Source organism: Hakea prostrata, unplaced genomic scaffold (assembly GCF_041222555.1).
Source record: "Hakea prostrata isolate BN-2017 unplaced genomic scaffold, UWA_Hpros_2 contig_130, whole genome shotgun sequence".
Classification (NCBI taxonomy): domain Eukaryota; kingdom Viridiplantae; phylum Streptophyta; class Magnoliopsida; order Proteales; family Proteaceae; genus Hakea; species Hakea prostrata.
This window is the reverse complement of record NW_028291249.1, coordinates 82,671-103,006: the sequence shown is the minus strand read 5'-3', so window position 1 is coordinate 103,006 and position 20,336 is coordinate 82,671. Positions and strand designations below refer to the sequence as shown.

The window sequence follows — 20,336 nt, the reverse complement described above, 5'->3', positions numbered from 1 at the left end:
TACAGCTGTCTCCTTTCAAAATTCTTTGGTTTCAGATATTTCAGCTTGTTTATGGAAGCGCTTCAACAGATCTGCATATGTCTCAGGCATATCTAACAAAAGATGCTCTAAGAGTCCCTCATGATTGAGTCAATGATATAGAGCATGGAAGGCTATCTTCTCATCCAGATTTTCTATCTGAATGGGCAGATCATTAAATCTCCAAAGATAACTTCTAATTGACTCGGTACGCCCTTGCTTGATGGCGAATAAGGTGTCCTCCCTTTTCTTCGTGCTTACTCCACTTTGAAAGCGAGATAAAAATACCTGACCAAGGTGGTCGAAATTTTCTATCTTATTATTCTGGAGTCCCAAAAACCATTCGAATGCTGATCCAATAAGCGAGGTAGGGAAGATCCTGCACATGGCCGCTTCACTATGTCTATATGAGGACATAACAAATTTGTAATGCATTATGTGGTGCCTTGGACACTTTGTCCCATCGAACATAGTAAAAGTTGGGCACTTAAAGTTTCTTGGCATCTCTGGCTTCTGAATTGCTTGGACGAATGGATCTTCCTTCAGTACCGAGTATAAAGCATCCTTACCCGAGTCTTTTAACTTTTTCAAATTTTCGTCAAGCTCTTCAAATCGCTTGTTCACGTAATCAGCATGCTACGCTAGGAGTTCATTATTTTCTCCATTGTGGACATCATCCTTTGGCCGAGAGCTGCTATCTCAATCATTAAGATGGTCGCCTGAATGAGGATCCTTGGATGCTACCTCTTGTGAAGGTCGGGAATGTTCCCCGACCTTTTCCTTTCCCTTCTCTCGGTTTCTTTGAGATGGTCGAGATTTGTGGTCGAGGTTATGTGCTCTAACCTCCTATCGCATGAATTGACTTTCTTTATTGTCATCAAGATTGATGGGAATAATTTGTGGGCTGGTTTTTGGCATTGTTGCCACTTGCTGACGAATGCTTGCCCTAATCAACTCGTTAAAGTCTAGGATTTGCTTTTGCAATTCGTTGAATTGACCCATTGTCACAAATTGATCAGCTAGATCTGGGAGGGCATCATGTTCAAGAATTTTTTTCAACTATTGGTGTGGCCTCCTCTTTGTTAATCTCCCGCTCTCCTTCACTTGATTCCTCTCCAACTAACCTACCCGACTTGGTATGCATGATGACTTTTTGATCAGTTTCCCATAGACGACACCAATTGTTGCTTCAAAAATCCTCCTCGTCCACCAAGATTTGCTAGCTTGCACAAACGAATTTGACTATGCTGGTCGAGATGCGTCTTTGACGAGCAAGTTAGCAGGAGATCAATAAGGAGAAATAAAATGGGCAAGCTCTCTGAATTCAGGAATGGTTTTTCTTACCTTCTTCTCGTCCTCAAATTTGTTTATATAGATTCTAAGAAGTTTACCTTCCCTTTAGTGATTAAGTCTTGCTCGGACTCTTGCTTGGATGAGTTCATTCCGGACTCATCTTATTCGGGGAATCACTTGACCTTATCTGTTTGGTAGTTTGTTGCGATTAGAACTCTGATTGGTCTTGATAACTGATCTCCGTATTCATCATTATGGTCGAACCGTTCATCAATTGTACTTGACTAGTTCATTGGATTGGGTGTTGGTCGACCGTGGTCGGTCCGTTTTAGATATTTGATCATTAACACTACCAAAGAGGGCATGATTAAAATCTCAAGTCCTTGCTAGACCTAGTTGAACAAAGCTAGATCACCCAATTAGATTCTTTCTTTTTTTCGTAAGAACCCAATTGGATTCCAAGTCCATGAGCATGTAGGAACATGGGCATTTACAAAGCCTACACTTAAAGGATGGTGACTCGAGAATGATACTAGATCCTACAGCATTAGACCTGGCCAAATAAATCTACCAAATTGGCGAGATAGATCCTCAGGTAAGGATGGTTTTCACACCGCCAAAGGGTTGTTCAGTTAACAATGACCATTACTTCTCGGTGAAGAGATTATAGGTTCAACTTTCTCTAGTGATATATTTAAATTATCTAAAAAATATATCATAAGGATATAATTGAGAGGTGCATAAGTTGACCCACATGAAAATAAGTCCTTTATCCTAATTTAAAATGCAATACGAATCAAAATATTCAAAGTTACATCGACCAAGTTATGATCCAAAACGGACGATAGTCAAAATCCGTATTGCTGTTGAGACGAACTGGTTAGATACATAATGTATGGATTTAAAAATTAATTTCTGCCAACGCAGAGCTGTTCTATTGGTGAAACCAACACCTCTTTAGTGAAGAGGTCATATGTTTGACTCTTGTTGAGGCATATTAATATTCCTGTCCCCATTAAGCCTCTTTGTACCCAAAAAATAATAATAATAATAATTTCACATCAGCTATATATTACTAGCTTTAAATGACTTCATAAAAGAAATGGTCTTATCCAAACAACCGTAAGTTTTAAATTGGACTTATTCAACAAACATATTATCACAGCAACCACTAGCACTTAGTACATCAGACGACTTCACTTATTAATTCTACCTCATCACCTGATACCTTAATCTTGAAGGTTGTGGTACTCAACCGCTTTCACTTGATATTTTTCAATTGTTACCTTTATTTTCTTCAAGTTAATTGCCCAATGAAGTAAATTTTAAGTAAACAGAAATATAAGTTCTTCAATGATTACCCAAATAACTATTTAAGTTTTTTTTAAGAGAGAAAATTCAAAAGCACACCAAACACGGCGACTAAATTCATTTTCAGTCATAACTAATAGAACAGATTTCCAACGCTCGACTTGGTCTGTGTAAAAGATGTTTTCGAACCATGAAATAGTGTTTGTTAAACCTTTTCTCAGGGCGGAGGCTGTGGTAGAAGATGGAGAATTGCGTGTTTTGTTTAAGCATTTGGTAGAAAGTATTCAGAAAAGATGTTTTGTTTGGAGCCAGTTTGGGAGAAGATTGAAAAGCTATAACTCAATCATGGCCGATCACTACAACAACTAAGGGCTTTTGCCAAGGTAAATTACTGTAGCAATTAGTTTTTCCGTCGCATTTGCATTGGTTAGAAAGCGTATGGTAGCAACTACTTCACTTTCTACTACGGTTTTTGGGTACTGTAGCAAATAATTTGCTACTATGGAACCCATGGACTTTGTCTTTTGCTACGAAGAGTTCCTACCGTTGCAAATACTTTGAGTTATAACTTTCGCTGCAGAATTTTTCTACCATCGCAAAAAAAGAAATAAAAAAAAAATCGTCATACAAATACATTAATAATTCTTATTACATGAAAAGAATTACCAACAGAGCCCTAGCTGCTACATGACACATTCATAAGCTAATCTGAGCAAGCATTTAAATTGCCTAAATTTTGCTTGGTTAATTAGCAGGATGATAATGCCCCCACTAACAACAGGAAAATTGGTTAAGGAATAAATAAGAACAATTAGTGAAGCAGATGTAACCAACATCTAATAATAACAAATCAGATGCACCAGATCTACTCAAGGATTTGCACCATTCCCATGTGTTACAGATAAGATGCACACATGTAGACATGCACTGTTTAGGGTCAGCTTTATACTCGAGTTTCCAACTAGTTATATGGTCGGGACATATCCTGGTCAGATGTAACAAATATGGAATGCTCCATTAACGCTAAGACAGAAGGAAATGCCAACGTAGACAGAAGGTTCTCCTAGAAATAGTTGGGCAAGCGAGTGCTTGGGACCTTGTCGGTTCTAAGAAAGGTAACCCATACATCATTTAACAAGGTCTCAACACTTAAGTAAGGGCACGAACATTTTATGGATAATCTCTGAGCAACACTCGCTCGGAATCCTCATCTGATCCTCGACTGACTTAGCCATCGGAGGCAGTTGCCCAACATCTAAGCCGGCCTGCGTCTAACTTCTTTTGCAGGTCTTATCTTCTTCATAGTCGGGACCTCAATCAGGAGTCAATCCACTTTAGATGGGACCAGTCAGATTTGAGACACAACAGTCTTTGGCGTCGTCTGTTGGAAAGATAACAAGTCATGACAAGATGAATGAACAATACTGGACAAACTACCCGGCAAAATACTGCAACTGGAGACAAAAGCCCAAAAGATCAAAACCTCAGGGAAGATGGAGACGAACATTCCAACCGGGAGGATGATCAGGATGAAACTCGACTTGCCCGAAACCCTCTCGGGGAAGTTACCCTCTCTAGTTCAGCCCCACATGGGCACTTTGGATTCATATTAGTTTCTATTTATTCCATCGGTAATCAATTTGGCCAGTCTTACAAGGTTTATAAGCTGAGAAAATATCCTGTCCCTAACCATAGAAAGAGAAAGTAGTTCAAATCCTAAACAACTCCTAACAGAATCAAACTTCGAAGTGAATATAATCAATCTGGATGCCTCTCCCACGACTCCCCTCCTTCATGGTTCTCCTCTCTTGATCTCCTCTTGGTGCAAAGGTAAGTTCAAGATCCCATCTCTCTCCCATTGTTTCTTCTGTTTCTTCTCTGTTTGTTGCTGCTAGAGTACCATGAACAATAGCACTATATAGCGGAGAATAATGGATTTCTTCTATTCGTTCTTCATCGGTGATCTTCCCTCCGCCCCCCCCCCAAAAACCGCACAGAAGTAATAAAAATAAAATAAACCAACTGCACTCAAATTCCTTCCCCCCTTCCTGCGTGTTATAGTTTTAATTGCTAATGTAAATGCATTATTCTACAGGTTATTTGCATTCAATCCTGCTATTTCTCTGTTTACTGTCTGCATATTTAAAGACCTAATGCAGCAGCCAATTTTCCAACTAAAAGTCGGAATTGTATTAAGGTGAAAAGGGAATCTACAAAAAGGAACCACCATAGACAAAAACTTGAAAAATATCCAAACCCTTCTATGCTATGCCACTCTTAGCATCCTTTTTTGGGTGAGGAGGAAAGGAAGCAGCTACAAAGAAAAATAAATGAGCAGGGACATTTAAACCAACGGAATCTGAATCTTCCTTGAGCATCAATTCGCAACTCATCCAATACTGAAGCTGGCTAAGAATCTAACTGAGAGGAAAACTCCAACTTTGGTGACGATTTTGTAAGAAAATGTGCCACCAGTTTGCTTTACTGTAGCATTCAGTAACCTTCCATGGAATTAAGATATTTTGGAAGCTCCAACTATTGGTACCAAACAAACCAGGAAACCAAGTTCTTTGAGACCATAAGCACCACTGCCACCAAGTCACATTCAATTTATAAACAGGTCAGCATGAGACCATTACCTCTTTTCACCTCCAATTTAAGGCATTAACTCTGCCATACAGTTATGGAAATATCCAGAAAAATTATAAAGAAGTCACCTTCCTGGGTTGCCAAGAGAGCTACCGTCATATTCAATTCAACCAGCCAGCATGATAGGCTGAGAAAGTTAAAGCATTGTTCAATGCTTCAATGAATTATGTTTTACGCTGATGTTTATCAAACATCCTGCTCCCAGTCAATGGTTATGGTCCACACCTAGGGTTTATCTCTTTTAAAATTGCTTGCCAACCAGCCTTTGTAGGAACCCTGGCTTATAGGTTTTCCTGGACATCAGTATTCTGGTGCACATGACACCTGCAGCTGCAGGGTCTGAAATTGGCAAACATATGCAGCTTTTGAAGTCTCTATTTCAGTTTTGAACTCGCAACCGAAACTTGAAATAGTGCAACTTAACCACTGTGCCAGGACTCACCAACTTAGACAAACAAGAGTGTAGACAGTAAACTAACCTTAATAGGTAATGCCTCCAATGATCAAAACATTTTTTAATATTTTAAACCATCCCTAGGATAACATTTTTTTTTACCACAAATAGGCCTCCTTGATGTTGAACCACTGCTTCAATTCTCATCAGAAACTCATATGAAAATCATCCAGGCTAGCAAAACCAAAAATAAAATAAAATAAAATAAAAAAACAAAACAAAACAAAAACAAAAACAAACACACCTATACTATTGTAGTGCTGAACACTTAACCCACATAAAGAGTAGCTGTTATGTGTGGATTTTTATCCGCTCCAGTACTGACACCCTCCCATTACCTCTAGTTCGCCATTAGATTTTAAACACGTGGATCATTCCAATCGAATGAACAAAAATTCATCTGAAAACACACACCTTTCTAAGTTCTTAATTCTCTCTCCTCTCCTTCACCGTCTCCATCTTTCGGCAAGCCAACGGCGTCTTCGATGGGGAAGGTTTGGTGGCAGACTGCCACGTCCATCATCAGTGCCGATCATATGGTCACCAAACTCCACTCCAGGTGAGCTGCTTTCAGCAGCAGACTCCAAATAAGCACGGATCTATGGGAGATGAGGAACTTCATTTTTTCGTGAACAAGTTCAGATCTGAAATTTGGAATTGTGTTCAGTTTCGGCTGTAGCGATTTCATTTTAGGAAGCAATGGTGGGGTTTTTGACTGACTTGGAGCCCTATCCCAGATACATACTTGCAAGCCATGGACATCACCAGAGCTAGCAGAGAAAGATGTTGAAGGTGATCATCGCCGTCGCTGTTGACTTTGAGGCGGCCTTTCTTATTTCCACCATTAGCCGCACTAATGTACTGGCATATCTCTTCCCCTTTGGAAGCCCCGACTGAGGCCGCTGGTAAGACATGGCAGTCTGCCACCAAACCTTCCCCATAGAAGACGCTATTGGCCAGCCCGAAGATGGAGATAGTGAAGGAGAGGAGAGAGAATTGGGAACTTAGAAAGGTGTGTGTTTTCAGATGAATTTTTGTTCATCTGATTGGAATGATCCACGTGTCTAAAATCTAACGGCAAACTGGAGGTAACGGGAGGGTGTCAGTACTGGAGCGGATAAAAATCCATTATGTGTGCCTCGAAATGTTTTACCTCATTTGAAGATTGACCTACTCTTTAACACATTTGATGGGGACCCAAATGATCTGTTCTTCTCAGACCTGTGATTTGTTTTCATTTCTGTTTGTACATTCTTTGGTGTTCATTTTGACAATAGTTTTATGACTGCCAGAAAATTGTAGCTAAAGACCACAGCCAATACCCTAAAAAGGGGATACACAAGAAGTATCAAAGACCAGCAGCCATTAAACTAACAATACATCCCTCAGTAGCAGTCTAACTTGAACCATAAAAACAATTTAAAGCCCTGATGCAGTTCAGACAAAAACAAAAAAAGAGGGCTAGGTAGGACAATCGTAAGCTATATTCATGTTTCAAGCAAGAATTATCATCGAACTATTACCAATAAAAACTACTCAAAGCCCTATTCATTTGATACAATATATATTGGACGGAACAATATCCAGGTTGCTCTACCAGCAATAAACAATCAATGCAATGAAAAACATATTAACCTTCAACAACCACATCAAAAACCTTTTCTTCGAATGTAAATACCACATCAAAGGAACCATCAGCAGCATTGTCTTGCAAACATTGAGGGGCAATTTTCACAGTAGCTCCTTTTAAGCATTGGCAAGATCCATTCCTCTTCTATCCGTACTATGTTAGGGATATAAACTGGCTTAACACAACAAATCTAATAATGAAAAGTAGTTCATCTCTAGATACACCCAAAAAAGAAAAAAGAAGGTAAAAGCCCATTTGGGGGGGGGGGGTGCAAGAACATAGAGAAGAATTAAACCTTTCTCACCTGGATATCATTTCAAAAAGAATATTCCCTTTATTTCACTGAGGGAAATGCTCAACATCCATTGGAGGCAAACCAGCCTGTGCTCTCATTCCCCGTAAAAGGCTTTTGGCTGTTTCTTTCTCCTGAAACCACGGACATGAAGGAAGCAGTGTCGATGCAAAATCAGAGGAAATTATAAGGTATCATTTAAGATAGGCACTTCATTTATTTATCCTTCCAAAATAACGTAAACTGAGTATATTTGTGAATTGTGAGAGATTGGAAGAAAACTTACAGGGCCAGTGTAATCCAGAAGCCTGGTGCAGTAAACTTCTGCTTCCTCAAATCTCTTCTGCTCCTTGTAATATCCAGCAAGAAAGAAAAGAGCTTCTACCATATTTGGGCCTTCTCTCTCCTCAGCTTCCATCCTCTCCAAATCTTTCTTGTAGTAAAACGACGCCTCTTCTAAGTGCCCAAGTTCCTTATGCAACTTTGCCAGTTGGTGCAATGCAATTGCTTCTCTATCATTACAATTAGCTGCTCTTTTGTAGCACTTGATTGCATCCTCCAGCATGTGAAGCTGTTCAGTTTCGTAACATTGCGCCATGGCAATCCACAACCGAGAATCACTTGGCTGCAAATACACTGATTTTCTGAAGTAATAGAGCGCATAATAGGGCATACTCAACATCTCATACGCTTGTCCCAACCCATACCAGGCTCGATAATCACAAGGATTTATATCTACAGCACGTCGATAGGCATCAATGGCAGCTGGGGTATTTTTCATCTCAACATACTCATGACCCATCAGTGTCCAAGCTGATAGATAATTTCTGTTAAGTTTGAGGGCCCTCCTAAAATACATGACAGACTTCTCATGCTGTCCCTTCAAACTATAATAATTTCCAATAATACAGCAAGACTCAGGTCGGTACTTATCAGTCATAAACACCTTGTGGGCAAGGTAACTCAAGGCAGAGAAACATTCCTTTGCATAGAGCACATTTGAGTACATATCCATGTCCTCCACTCGATAAGGATCATTTCTCAGGAGCTCTTCAAAGATTACTTCTACTTGGTCAAATTCCCTCAAACTGTACTGAACTTTTGCAACCTGTGCCTGTAAGTAATTACTAAAACAGAAAATTCCCTGTAGATATTCATATTTTGATAAGGATTCACCATGCATTCTGAGTTCTTGGTATGCACTGGCAAGGAAGAAGTCCTTCATCCAATGGTTCTTGAGATTGAGGCCGTTTAAGATGTCAATGTTGGTGCATAGTGACTGCAGCTCCAACCAAGCACTCCAATTCCAGGGGTAGCTGTTCACAGACTCTATAAGGACTGTCCGTGCAAGATCCTCACGCCCTTTCCCTTTAAGCACAAGCCCAAACAAGTAGAGTCCAAAGGGATCAATGGTGCCACTTTTGCGATGTGCTGACAACTCCCTCTCAAGAGAAGCCAGTTCACAATTCACAGCATCACTCTTTCCTAAAGGACCCTCAAGTTCTATCATCTCTTCCTCTTTCCGCTTTTCACCAGCCTACATTGAGCAATAAACCAGGATAAATAAATTCACCCAAAAGAATAAACAAGGATAAATTCATTTTTACGTATTATATGAAAAAGTTTCAGTCATTTAGCTTTAGTTTAAAATCAAAACATTCTAAATTATTGATAATGAGATTAAAACTCTGACACGAGTTCTGAGATTTCATAAGCAACGTATGTAAAGTAACATAACTAACAGAGGAAAAACATGGAAAACTACACACCCAGGCTAGAATATAGAGCAAGTACTTTTACTTTCCATTGTATTTCATGGCTGGAACTTCCACGATGAGGAGGATGCAATAATCCAGATAAGTCCTACTCTTGTTGTTGTAACTGAAGAAAATACTCATCAATGTAACCCTTAATGTGCTGTGAACTATTCTTTGTGTACGTACAACAAATTCGACTGGTTGGTTGTCTTTGGGGTGCAAACATCTTAGTTCTTTTTGTCTAATAAGTTTCAAGGTTATAGAGTGTTTACAAAGTGAGGAGAAAATGAATAGAATGCCACAATGAAGACAATAAAACTGGATAGATGATTATCCAGTCCAAAATCTATTGGATATAATGGCATGAATTAGGAAAGATGAGTCTGCCATTCCAACTCAGCTCGTTCATGGTTCACAATGAATCATCTATGTGGGAGTTTTAAGCTTACTTCAATGCTTCTCCCCCCCCCTCCAAATATGAATTTCATCCATTCCAAGTGGTTACCAATCTTGTTTTGAGTCAGTTTCTTTTGTTATTTTAGTTTCCTAGTCAGTTTATATAACCTTATCCTTTTTAGTGTTTCAGCCAGTTATTGAGTCTGCTAGGGGCTACAGTCTTGTGCATGAATTTTATTAATGAGGTTGGAGAAAAGAAAACGCACAGAGTACTTTCTCTGTGAGATTATGATGAGAGGCTAGTGGTGAAAGAACAAACAGAGTAAAAGGCCATGGATGAGAGATCCAAATCTGAGGAAAACTACCCTTTCTTAATCCTTCTTTGATTTCTTGTTTTATTTTATTGTAACAAATAACCTGCACATCTGAGAACTGATCAAATTACTCACTGTTTCCAATTTGTGATCCTCTTGATAACTGGTTATGACTTAGACTGGTCAATATTTTATTTTTATTTATGATATTGATGTGAACACAAAGACCTCCCTAGCCGAAACCCTAAGTGGGGGCCCCATGAAGGATCCAATAAGCCTCCATGAAGTGGCCAAACCCTACATGGGGTATTTTGGGCATTTTAGCCCTTAATTAACTCCTCGAGTTAATTTAGAATTTATTTCAAAATTTTGTCAAGTCAGTTTGAGTCTAGTTAGGATTTTATTTAAGTGTTTTATCTTGAATCGAAGTTAGGTTTGAAAGAGTCATGAATCATAGATGAGATAGGATAGGATTCCCTATATTATCCAGTTAGAGTTGTTTCCTTATTAAGAGTCCAATGTGATATAATTGGAAACCTTATCTGTCAAGGATCTCCTAGGTTGAGTCAGAGTCTATTAATTTAGGCTATAAATAACCTCTTACGCAATGTTAATTTCTAGATTTGATGAATTAAAATTTGTTTAAGAAATTGCCCGAGTGTTGGCAGGATTCCTAAGAGGGGGATCCTACAGTTGTCTCTATGAGCATTCTTAAATTAAATTCCAGCATTCAAGCAAGCTTACAATCAAGTCTAAAGCCCCATCATCAAGTCCAGCAGCCTTCTTAAGGATCCCAGGAATCCCCAGTAAGGAATCCCCAGTAAGTCACAGCCCCTTTTCCCACTTCCCTCTGCCCCACGCAAGCCCTCCCCCACCTTCTCTGCCTTGTGCACCCTTCCCCAGCCCCTTCCCCCTCTTGTCTGACCTAGCAACCACCCCTAATCCCATCGCATCTAGTCCCTGTCCCTTCGCCTTCAAGTCCCAGCAAACCCAGCCCCTTCTACAAACCCTAAAGACCCTTCCCCCCTTCCTCCCTCTTTCCCACGGCTCCCAAATCCCAACCACTTTGGGATTCCCCTATCCCTTGCTCAGTTTTACACCATTCTACCTCTATTAGAATCAGAGAAGACTATACAACCAAGTCCTAACCCTAGTTTCCCCAAAGCAGCCCTAAATTCTGCTTTTCAGAATTTCTGCACTTCATCTTCTTTGAGTGGAAGTTGCAGAGTTTTGAGAAATTCTAGAAAAATCCTAAACCCTTAACCTCAACTCTATTTCTCAAAATCAGTTTCTACACTGCAGAATAGTGCATCATTAGTCTTCTGAATGCAGGAAAGCCAACCCTAGACCCATCCCAAACCATAGACAAAACCCAGCTGTCCTAGGATTTGAAACTTCAGCAGACCTAGACAGTTGAAGAAACCCCAGAATACCCTCTATACCTTTGCAGGAAACCTCCTCGGCAGCCACATTCTCGGGAAGTTACACCCAAACCCTAACCCTAACCCCAGATCCGTAGTTTACATCAGATACATTGCAGATAATATGAAAACTACTTGCATTCAAAAGTACTACGGTTTTTGAGACACCAAGTACTAAAAACAGAAAAGCCTTATAATCAAAATTGTGTGATACAGAGAAGTAAACAATAAATTTTGGCAGCAAGGTCTTTCAAATTCCACTAACATACAATATCTAGAACAATATTTTGATGTAACAATAAGATTATTAGCCGGGACAACGAATTCTCAGTTCTGGATAGTGGATTTTGATAACTCCAACCTCTGTTTTGCCCTAATGTTCCACTTAAGTAGCATCAATAGTGTAACATCTCTCAAAATGAATTAGCCCTTTGGCCATTTGAGAAGAGTAATTGTTTTCGCTACAGAAACATATCAACTAATAGAATCAAAATCTTCCATCTCTCTCTCCCAAGGCCAATCATGTTGCATATTGAAATATTAAAAAGATAAGATCCCTTTCTCTTTTCATCAATGACTTCACAAATAAAAAGGATAAAATGAAAATAAAGAATACCCATTTTAACTTAACTAAAAGAGCAAGAGATCAAACCAAACCAGATAAAGGGCATAGCAGCGCAAAAATGTTGCTTTCTTCCCCGTCTGATCTCGAAGTGCATGGGCAGACCTTCGGTATTCACGACAATCAAAGTATGACTTGGCAAGAAGGTAACAGTCACCATCAACAGTGTAATCTTCCTCAAGAACTGGAGTAGTCACATATGAAACGCCTGCAACAGGTGTTGAAAGGTTGTCAGTTGTATGGAATCTCCGGCGAATGCTGGAACTGCCACGCTGAAATCTGGTGTGAGAAGGTGTTGTCTTCGCTGGGTCTTGTTCAATTCCAACCAGTTGTTCAGCTGCCCTGCAAGAAATAGACAGGAACAAGAATGAGCATAGAAACTAGACAAAACTAGACCACGGTTTTGGGTTCCAGTTTTCCAGGTACCATTTCGAAGCAGTGTATAGGCATCGATCGCTTAGTTGACGAACTGCGATTCGGAGCTCATTTCTGCAACTCTCTTTCGAACCCATTACACCAATTTGAACTTCAACTTCCCTTTGTGCAACGCTTGCGTCTTAGTAACAAAACCCCAACTTAGAAGCACGGTACACCAGCGATACGATTTTTCTAAAGATCGACGATAAATCGTCAAAATATCGGCTATATATCGTGATAAATTCTCAAAATATCGAAAATTTTAAAAATTCAAATTTGAAAATTTCGCATTAACTACTCTCTCTCATTTAAAAATATTAAAATATATCTGTGACTTGCAAATCTGCGATCACTTCTATTTCTTTCCTCTCTCTTTCTCTGTAGAATGGAAGCCGTCGGAATCCATGGCGAAGTACCTGAAGAAGCCGTTAATCTCGTGCTCTCTCTCACCCCTGCGATCTCTGATGACTGATCTCTCTCTCTCAGTCTCTCCCACTGCATATCTCTCTCTCTCTCTTGACACCCTCACGACTCTCTCCCGCTCTCTTTTCTGTGATCTCTCTCGGTCTCTCCCACAGTCCCATTGCAGATCTCTCTCTCTACACCGCTCTTGGTCTCTCCCATTGCAGATCTCATCATTGATTTTGTTTGAATTTTTCTCAAAAAGTCGACCTAAATGTCGCCTATGTCGCCTATGTCACCGGGCACCGACACGGCGACACTCGGCGACATTTCGGTCCTTGCTTAGAAGCAACTTCAATAAGGTAGATTTGCAGCAGAGGCTATTTTGACTCTTGAGCATTCATCCCCCTATGCTATTGTCAAGCCCTACAATGTTATTTAAAGAGCAAGTTGTACTAGCACCCAAAATAGGGGTTTTAAAGCACTCACACCCCACTTTATGTTTGTAAAACACAGACAACCCAATTCATATTGTTAATCAAACCATTAACCCAATATTTATTTTTCTTTAATTCCAAAAATGCCCTTACCAAAATTTGAGGAGAAAAAAATGGGCCAAATATATTCTCTCTCCTCACTTGACTCTCCACTACTTCATCCTCTCCACCTTCAGCTCCTGCAACACTGATGCCGCCACCACCATTAGCACCTCCTTCTTCCTCTTTTGCAGAACAGAGCATACGGAATGAAAACTGTCACATCCACCCAACCGATAACCTATCTGGCATACCCGAGTGTGTAATCCACAGCCCCGAAGATCAAGTATCGAGGAAATCATCCTCCCACATATACAATAACATAATCATGAACAGGAAATAATCAAGGTTTTAATATTATAAACAAAATATCCAAATCAGGAAATGAATATCAGTATAATCAAAGTGCGGAAAATGATACCAGATGTAAGCACATCAAAAGAAATAGAGTGAGACGGAATCTCACTCCACAATTACAGTGGAATGTAGCACGTAAGTCTAAAAAGAATTACATTGTTTCTAAAGGAAAGTAAAGAAAGCAAGTCAAACTGAATTACGAGTTTTCTAATTTATAAATGACATCTTCAAAATAGTGGACTTCGTCAATCCAACATAGATGTTCCCATTCTACGTTAGGTCTAATTGTAGTACGCAACGTGATCGCTCGTGGGATCATTAGTGTAATCTTCATTGTTGCCAGCACCTTGCGTGTAGTATGCTTCATCGGCTTGCACTTCGTCGTATTGTCCTTCATAGTAGTCAGTACCTGTAGAATAATCTAACAAAAAGGTTGCACAAAAAGGAGTGAGTTCAAATGAACTCAGCAAGGCAAGTTAACTCATAACAACATAAATAACATGCAACAAAACGTAACAAGATGCAATGCGATATGAAACAAATAATGTATGTATGCATCTAAACTCTATATATGCTGGTCTCTATTGGCAGACATTCTTTAAGCCATAGCACTGTACTTCTTTAGGTAGGTCTCATCTAACAACGCCGGTTGGTAGTGGGTCATTCATCCCTCTCGAACAATCCATGGCTAGGGGTTAAGTCACCGCTCTCTCACATCACCATTGGTCTAAGTACTGGCACATGTCAGGGTAAAACCTAGCCCAATGCAAGTCATCTACTTAGTTACATCAAGTCAGATCCAGATACGTCCATTCCTCCCCTCTCGGGATCCTTTCCGATATCCTTCACACGAGAGTTAAGGATATTACTCACCGGACTCATCAACCCTATAGGTCATCCACATATAGTAAACGGGAAGCTCTCATGTCCTCTCACAGATATAACTCACCGGTCTTGAGCGCCCATGAGCCCAAGTTTATCCATATGCAACCCTACCCATAAATGGCCCCCACGATGTGATTCCCGTCCTCTCACGGATATAACTCACCAGTCTTGAGCACCTATGAATCCCCATTGCTGCCACGGGTCGTTCGGTCTCAATACCCTTACGATTCAGGTCTGATATAATAGGGACATCCTTGCCAAACACTGCTAGACAGCCCTAGGTATGACAATCAATGATTTGGGAAAGCGTCGATGGGCTTCGGAGAACATCCCATACCATTGCCTTCGATGTCCAAGGACAGAAGTGTCAAAAGGACACTCCCCAATCCCAAACCATACCTAATCAATCACATTCTCAGATCAGTCATGACATACACAATCAACAACTCATCATATAAAAGAGTGTAAAAGCATAATCCGATCATTAAACATCAAGCAGTAATAAGCATTTCATATAAGCTTGAATAACGAAAAAGAGAACATAAGTAAGTGCTACTGTACTTACAGTAGTACATCATAAGTATAAGATACAATATCAATAGTTAAACTCAGAGTTTCCTAAGTTAGAAACCAAAGTACACGCGATGTATGTTATTATGAAATAATTGTCCTTACCTTACTTATCACCGAAGATAATCCAAAGATCAAAGAGAGAGATTCCAAACTTAGCAATTAAACCCCTAACAAGCATAGATACGACATTAGGAAAGAAGCCTGAAAGATCAGAGAGAAAACGAATCAAATCGAGCGAAAAATAGAGCAATTGTCCTCATTGGTCGATTGGTTGGTCTACTGACCCAGTCGACCAATCAGTCGACCAACCGAGTCAGTACGGAATTGCAAAAACTAAATCGGTCATAACTTCTTCGTTTGAAGTCCGATTGATCCGAAATTCGAAGGGGAGCTTCCTAGAACATATTAGAACTATCTAGGAATGTCAAAACATCATGTCAAGGTCAAAAGATAGGTTCTTGATTTGAACCAAGAAATTAGGGTTTCAATCTTATGGCTCTCATGAAAAGGCTAGGGTTATAAGATGAAAGGGATTAATTTGCTTAGCAATTTGATGACAAGAAAGTCATTGGAAAATGTTTAGGTTAACAGAAACATAACCCATGTGGCTACCCTCAAATGGGAGGTTACCCAAGGGTTTCAAAAAGATCATACAAGGATTAGGGTTTCAAGAAGAATATTCAGGGATAGGGTTGAGATCACGATGATGATCATAGATCTCAAATAATAGAATGAGATCATGGAATAGATGGTTGCAAGAGTGCAACATCTTCTTCCTGATCTCAATCAAGAACAAAATCGAAAGACAATTCACGACGCTGAAGAGATTACTAACCTTGAATTGGCAGATCAGAGACGAGAGACTTCAGATCTGGCGGAGAATTCTTCAAGATCATTGAAGAGGGCTTCAAACGAGTCTTCTCACGTTCACAGAGTGTTTTGGAGGCAAAGGATACTAAGAAACACGAAGTGTGCTTAAATAGAAAGTGAAAAACCCTAAAATTGGATTTTCTCGGATTTAACACACCATTGGTCGATTGGTCCAGTCGACCAATCAAGTCAGCAAGGCCCAAATAGGGAATTGGAGGCCCAACTCAAGTCCAAACCTCATGGGCTTCTCCCAACACAACATATGACTTGTCTAGTATAGAAAAATGCCTTCGAATCATATCTAACTATACCTCAAGTCCATCAACAATACTCACCTTTACCAAGCTACAACTTTCTTTCCAGATTTGCACAGACTTCCAAGTATGGAACTCCATCACCAATCTCCATGGGTTCTGGGTCAAACACCATGTCTTCTACTGAGATGGCCCATAGTTGGCTACTTCCTTTACTCCGGGTCTTCGGACCTAAAAACAATCGGGTTTCCGGGTCAAGGTTAGGATAGGGCTGGATTTCACAAAAAAAAATCAAACCTTGGGTGTATTTCTAAAAGTACATAACAACAGCAAAGCCCGATCATTGGCCAATCTCAGTTTCGATTATGTTCTTTGCAACCCACCAAAGAATGGCTCGTGCAATATAAGCCGAGGTGGTTAACCAATAATCATGATCAAATCATGCAGTATCCAACGTGAAGGCGGTGTTGAGGAGCGATGGAAGCCATGTATGCTTATATTGAAAAACACAGAAACCTTACCACCTTCCGATTCTATTTCTCCCCCTGTTTTTTTTGCGAAGAATAAAAGAATGAAAAAATTAAGGAAGAAAAGAAGATCAAATGGAGTGACTCCAAAAAGCCATGTCAGCATCGATTTCATCGTCTTCCCAATGGAACCCATGAAACCTAGATGAGTAGGAGAGTGTAATGCCATATCTTGAAGTCTCATTCCAAACACCGAATCAGCTTCTTCTTCTTCCATGTCAATGAAAAATTTAGAAAATCTTGAGATAGGAGTTGTAGCTACAGTATTGTTTAGTGAAGTGAAGGCAACCTCATTCTCTTTGATTTCATTTCATTGCTCAAGATTTCCTCAGTTCCTGTAGGTCTAAACATTTCTGCAGCTTCAGCATCTGCTCTCTCTATATCCTTAGCGTCAGTAGATTCCGGCAAGTGTAACTGCCACAATGAATCTACAAAATTAAGACAACCAAGTAGAAGACTTGCATTTGACTAGGTTTTACCCTGACATGCGCCAGTACTTATACCAAATGGTTGTGAGAGAGTGTGTTGACTTAACCCCCTGCCAAGGTTTGTCTCGAGGATGAAGGACCCATTACTGTCGGCTGCTCAAGACCGGTGAAATGATCCGTGAGAGAATCCAAGATATCTTAAATGGTTGAGGATGTGAGTGGACTTTCCTAAAGAAGTACGGTGCTACGACTTAAAGCATGTCTGCCAATAGAGACCAGCATACATAGAGTTAGATTCATTCATTCATTGTTTGTCTCATATCATATTGCATTTATGATTGTTACGGAATCCTGCCATTTGTGTTATTATGGATTTTAAGCGCCTTCTTGAGTTTCTTTGAAACTCATTCCTTTATTGTACAATGTTGTTAGACTATCCTGCAGTCTTGAGTACTATGACGGTTCCTATGAGGAAGCGCAAGGCGAAGAGACATATCTCCGGGGAAGGTGATTGCGGTTACCACAATTACTCTGAAGATCCCACGGGTGGTTATGCTCCGTACGATGCTTAGTCCGACCATTGAGTGGAAGCGTCCTTGTGCTATTTATGAGATCTACACCTACAAGGATGTCGTCTACAAAGTGGAGAATAATTTAGTTACCCAATGTACTTGCTCTCTTGGGATTAGCTTTTATCTAGTTTATTCTTTAGAGCTACTTTTCATTTGGATGTAAAGTGGGATTTTTGCTTCACTTTACTTATCTGTTTGATACTCGATTATGTCTATTATTCCGATTCGTTTATGATTCATTCTTTCATTATTGGATCTATGATTTATCTTCCGCACTCATGTTATGATTTTTTTTTTTTTTTTGTTGTTTGTGTCCCCGTTCCCCCCCCCCCCCCCCCGGCCCCCCCCCCCCCCCCCCCCCCCCCCCCCGCCCCGCCCCCCCCCCCCCCCCCCCCCCCCCCCCCCCCCCCCCCCCCCCCCCCCCGCGGCCCCCCCCCCCCCCCCCCCACACCCCGGCGGCACCCCCCCCCCCCACACCAACCCCAACACCACCACCACCCCCAACACACCGGGCCAGGATAAATCATAGATTCAATAAAGAAAGAATGAATCATAAATGAATTAGAATAATAGATATAATCGAGTGTCAAACAGATAAGTAAAGTGAAGCAAAAATCCCACTTTACATCCAGCGGAAAAGTAGCTCTAAAGAATAAACTAGACAAAAGCTAATCCCGTAGCAAGTACATTGGGTAACTAAATTATTCTCCACTTTGTAGACGACATCCTTGTAGGTATAGATCTCATAAATAGCACAAGGACGCTTCCACTCAATGGTCGGACTAAGCATCGTACGGAGCATAACCACCCGTGGGATCTTCGAGTAATTGTGGTAACCGCAATCACCTTCCTCGGAGATATGTCTCTTCGCCTTGCGCTTCCTCATAGGAACCGTCATAGTACTCGGTACTGCAGGATAGTCTAACAACATTGTACAATAAAGGAATGAGTTTCAAAGAAACTCAAGAAGGCGATTAAAATCCATAATAACATAAATGGCAGGATTCCAAAACAATCATAAATGCAATATGATATGAGACAAACAATGAATGAATGAATCTAACTCTATGTATGCTGGTCTCTATTGGCGGACATGCTTTAAGTCATAGCACCGTACTTCTTTAGGAAAGTCCACTCACATCCTCAACCATTTAAGATATCTTGGATTCTCTCACGGATCATTTCACCGGTCTTGAGCAGCCGATTGGTAATGGGTCCTTCATCCCTCAGGACAAACCTTGGCAGGGGGTTAAGTCAACACACTCTCTCACAACCATTTGGTATAAGTACTTGGCGCATGTCGTGGTAAAACCTAGCCAAATGCAAGTCTTCTACTTGGTTACATCAAGTCAGATCCAGATACTTCCATTCCTCGTCCCTGACGATCCTTTCCGGTATCCTTCACACTAGAGTCAGCGTATCCTATGGCACCAACCAACTCGGACTACGGACTCATCAACCCTATTGATCATCCACATATGGTAAACGGGAAGCTCTCACGTCCTCTCACGGGTTGGTTACCGGTCTTAAGCGCCCGTGAGCCCAAGTCTAACCATATGCAACCCTACCAATGAATGGCCCCCACAATGTGATTCCTGTCCTCTCACGGGTTGGTTACCGGTCTTGAGCGCCCATGAATCCCCATTGCTACCACGGGTCGTTCGGTCTCAATACCCCTCCGATTAGGGTCTGACATAACAGGACATCCTAGCCAAACACTACTAGACAATCCTATATATGTCATCCAACAGTTTAGGAAGGTGTCCAGAGGGCATCTCCGAAAACATCCCATAATATTCCCGTAGTAGTCCAAGGACAGAAGTGTCAAAAGGACACCTCTCCTTTCCAAACCATACGTAAGCATACACATGCATCAATTCATAACATCACATATATGGTAACTCCATATATGGAAAGAAATCAATATTTACAATCACTTGTATAACATTGGTAAGTAAATCATTCATGAATCAATTCAATATGAATAAGTAATGCTACTGTAATCAAAGTTATGCAACAGTAGTATATCATTGTAAGAATCTAATTTAGGAAACATAATAATGATATTCAAATATAGAAACTAGATTCATGCTATCTATGTAATTAAGGAAATAACCATCCTTACCTTTTATAACTCGCAAAGAATCCTAAGAAATCAAGTAAGATCTTGGCAAACTTGAGAAGAAGGTCCTAAACAAGTATATACAACATATTAGGAAAGATCCCTAGCAGAATATATATCAAAATATCCGAAACAGACCAATTCGGGAGTTGCTTTGTACTCATTGGTCGAGTGGATTGGTCGAGTGGTCCAATCGACCAATCAGTCGACCAATGCGACATGATAAGCTTATAAAA

The 20,336-nt window shown here is 40.4% G+C and overlaps 1 protein-coding gene across 4 annotated transcripts in view; it reads right to left on the bottom strand.

The window, feature by feature from the left end:
* Positions 1-12,736, bottom strand: part of LOC148998810 (anaphase-promoting complex subunit 8-like) — a 42,459-nt gene extending 29,723 nt beyond the window's left edge. For 2 of the 4 annotated variants that reach the window (XM_089141705.1, XM_089141707.1), the window contains exons 1-4: positions 12,584-12,736; positions 12,193-12,499; positions 7,934-9,184; positions 7,660-7,781 (exon numbers count right to left, since the gene is read on the bottom strand). In XM_089141705.1, coding sequence (XP_088997831.1) covers positions 7,695-7,781; positions 7,934-9,184; positions 12,193-12,499; positions 12,584-12,669 — 1,731 coding nt within the window. In that variant the 5' untranslated portion in view covers positions 12,670-12,736 and the 3' untranslated portion in view covers positions 7,660-7,694. Of the gene's footprint in view, positions 1-5,975; positions 7,782-7,933; positions 9,185-12,192; positions 12,500-12,583 lie in introns of those variants that run through there. The other 2 variants (XM_089141704.1, XM_089141703.1) reach the window with 2 other exon arrangements.
* Positions 12,737-20,336: the final 7,600 nt, after the last annotated feature.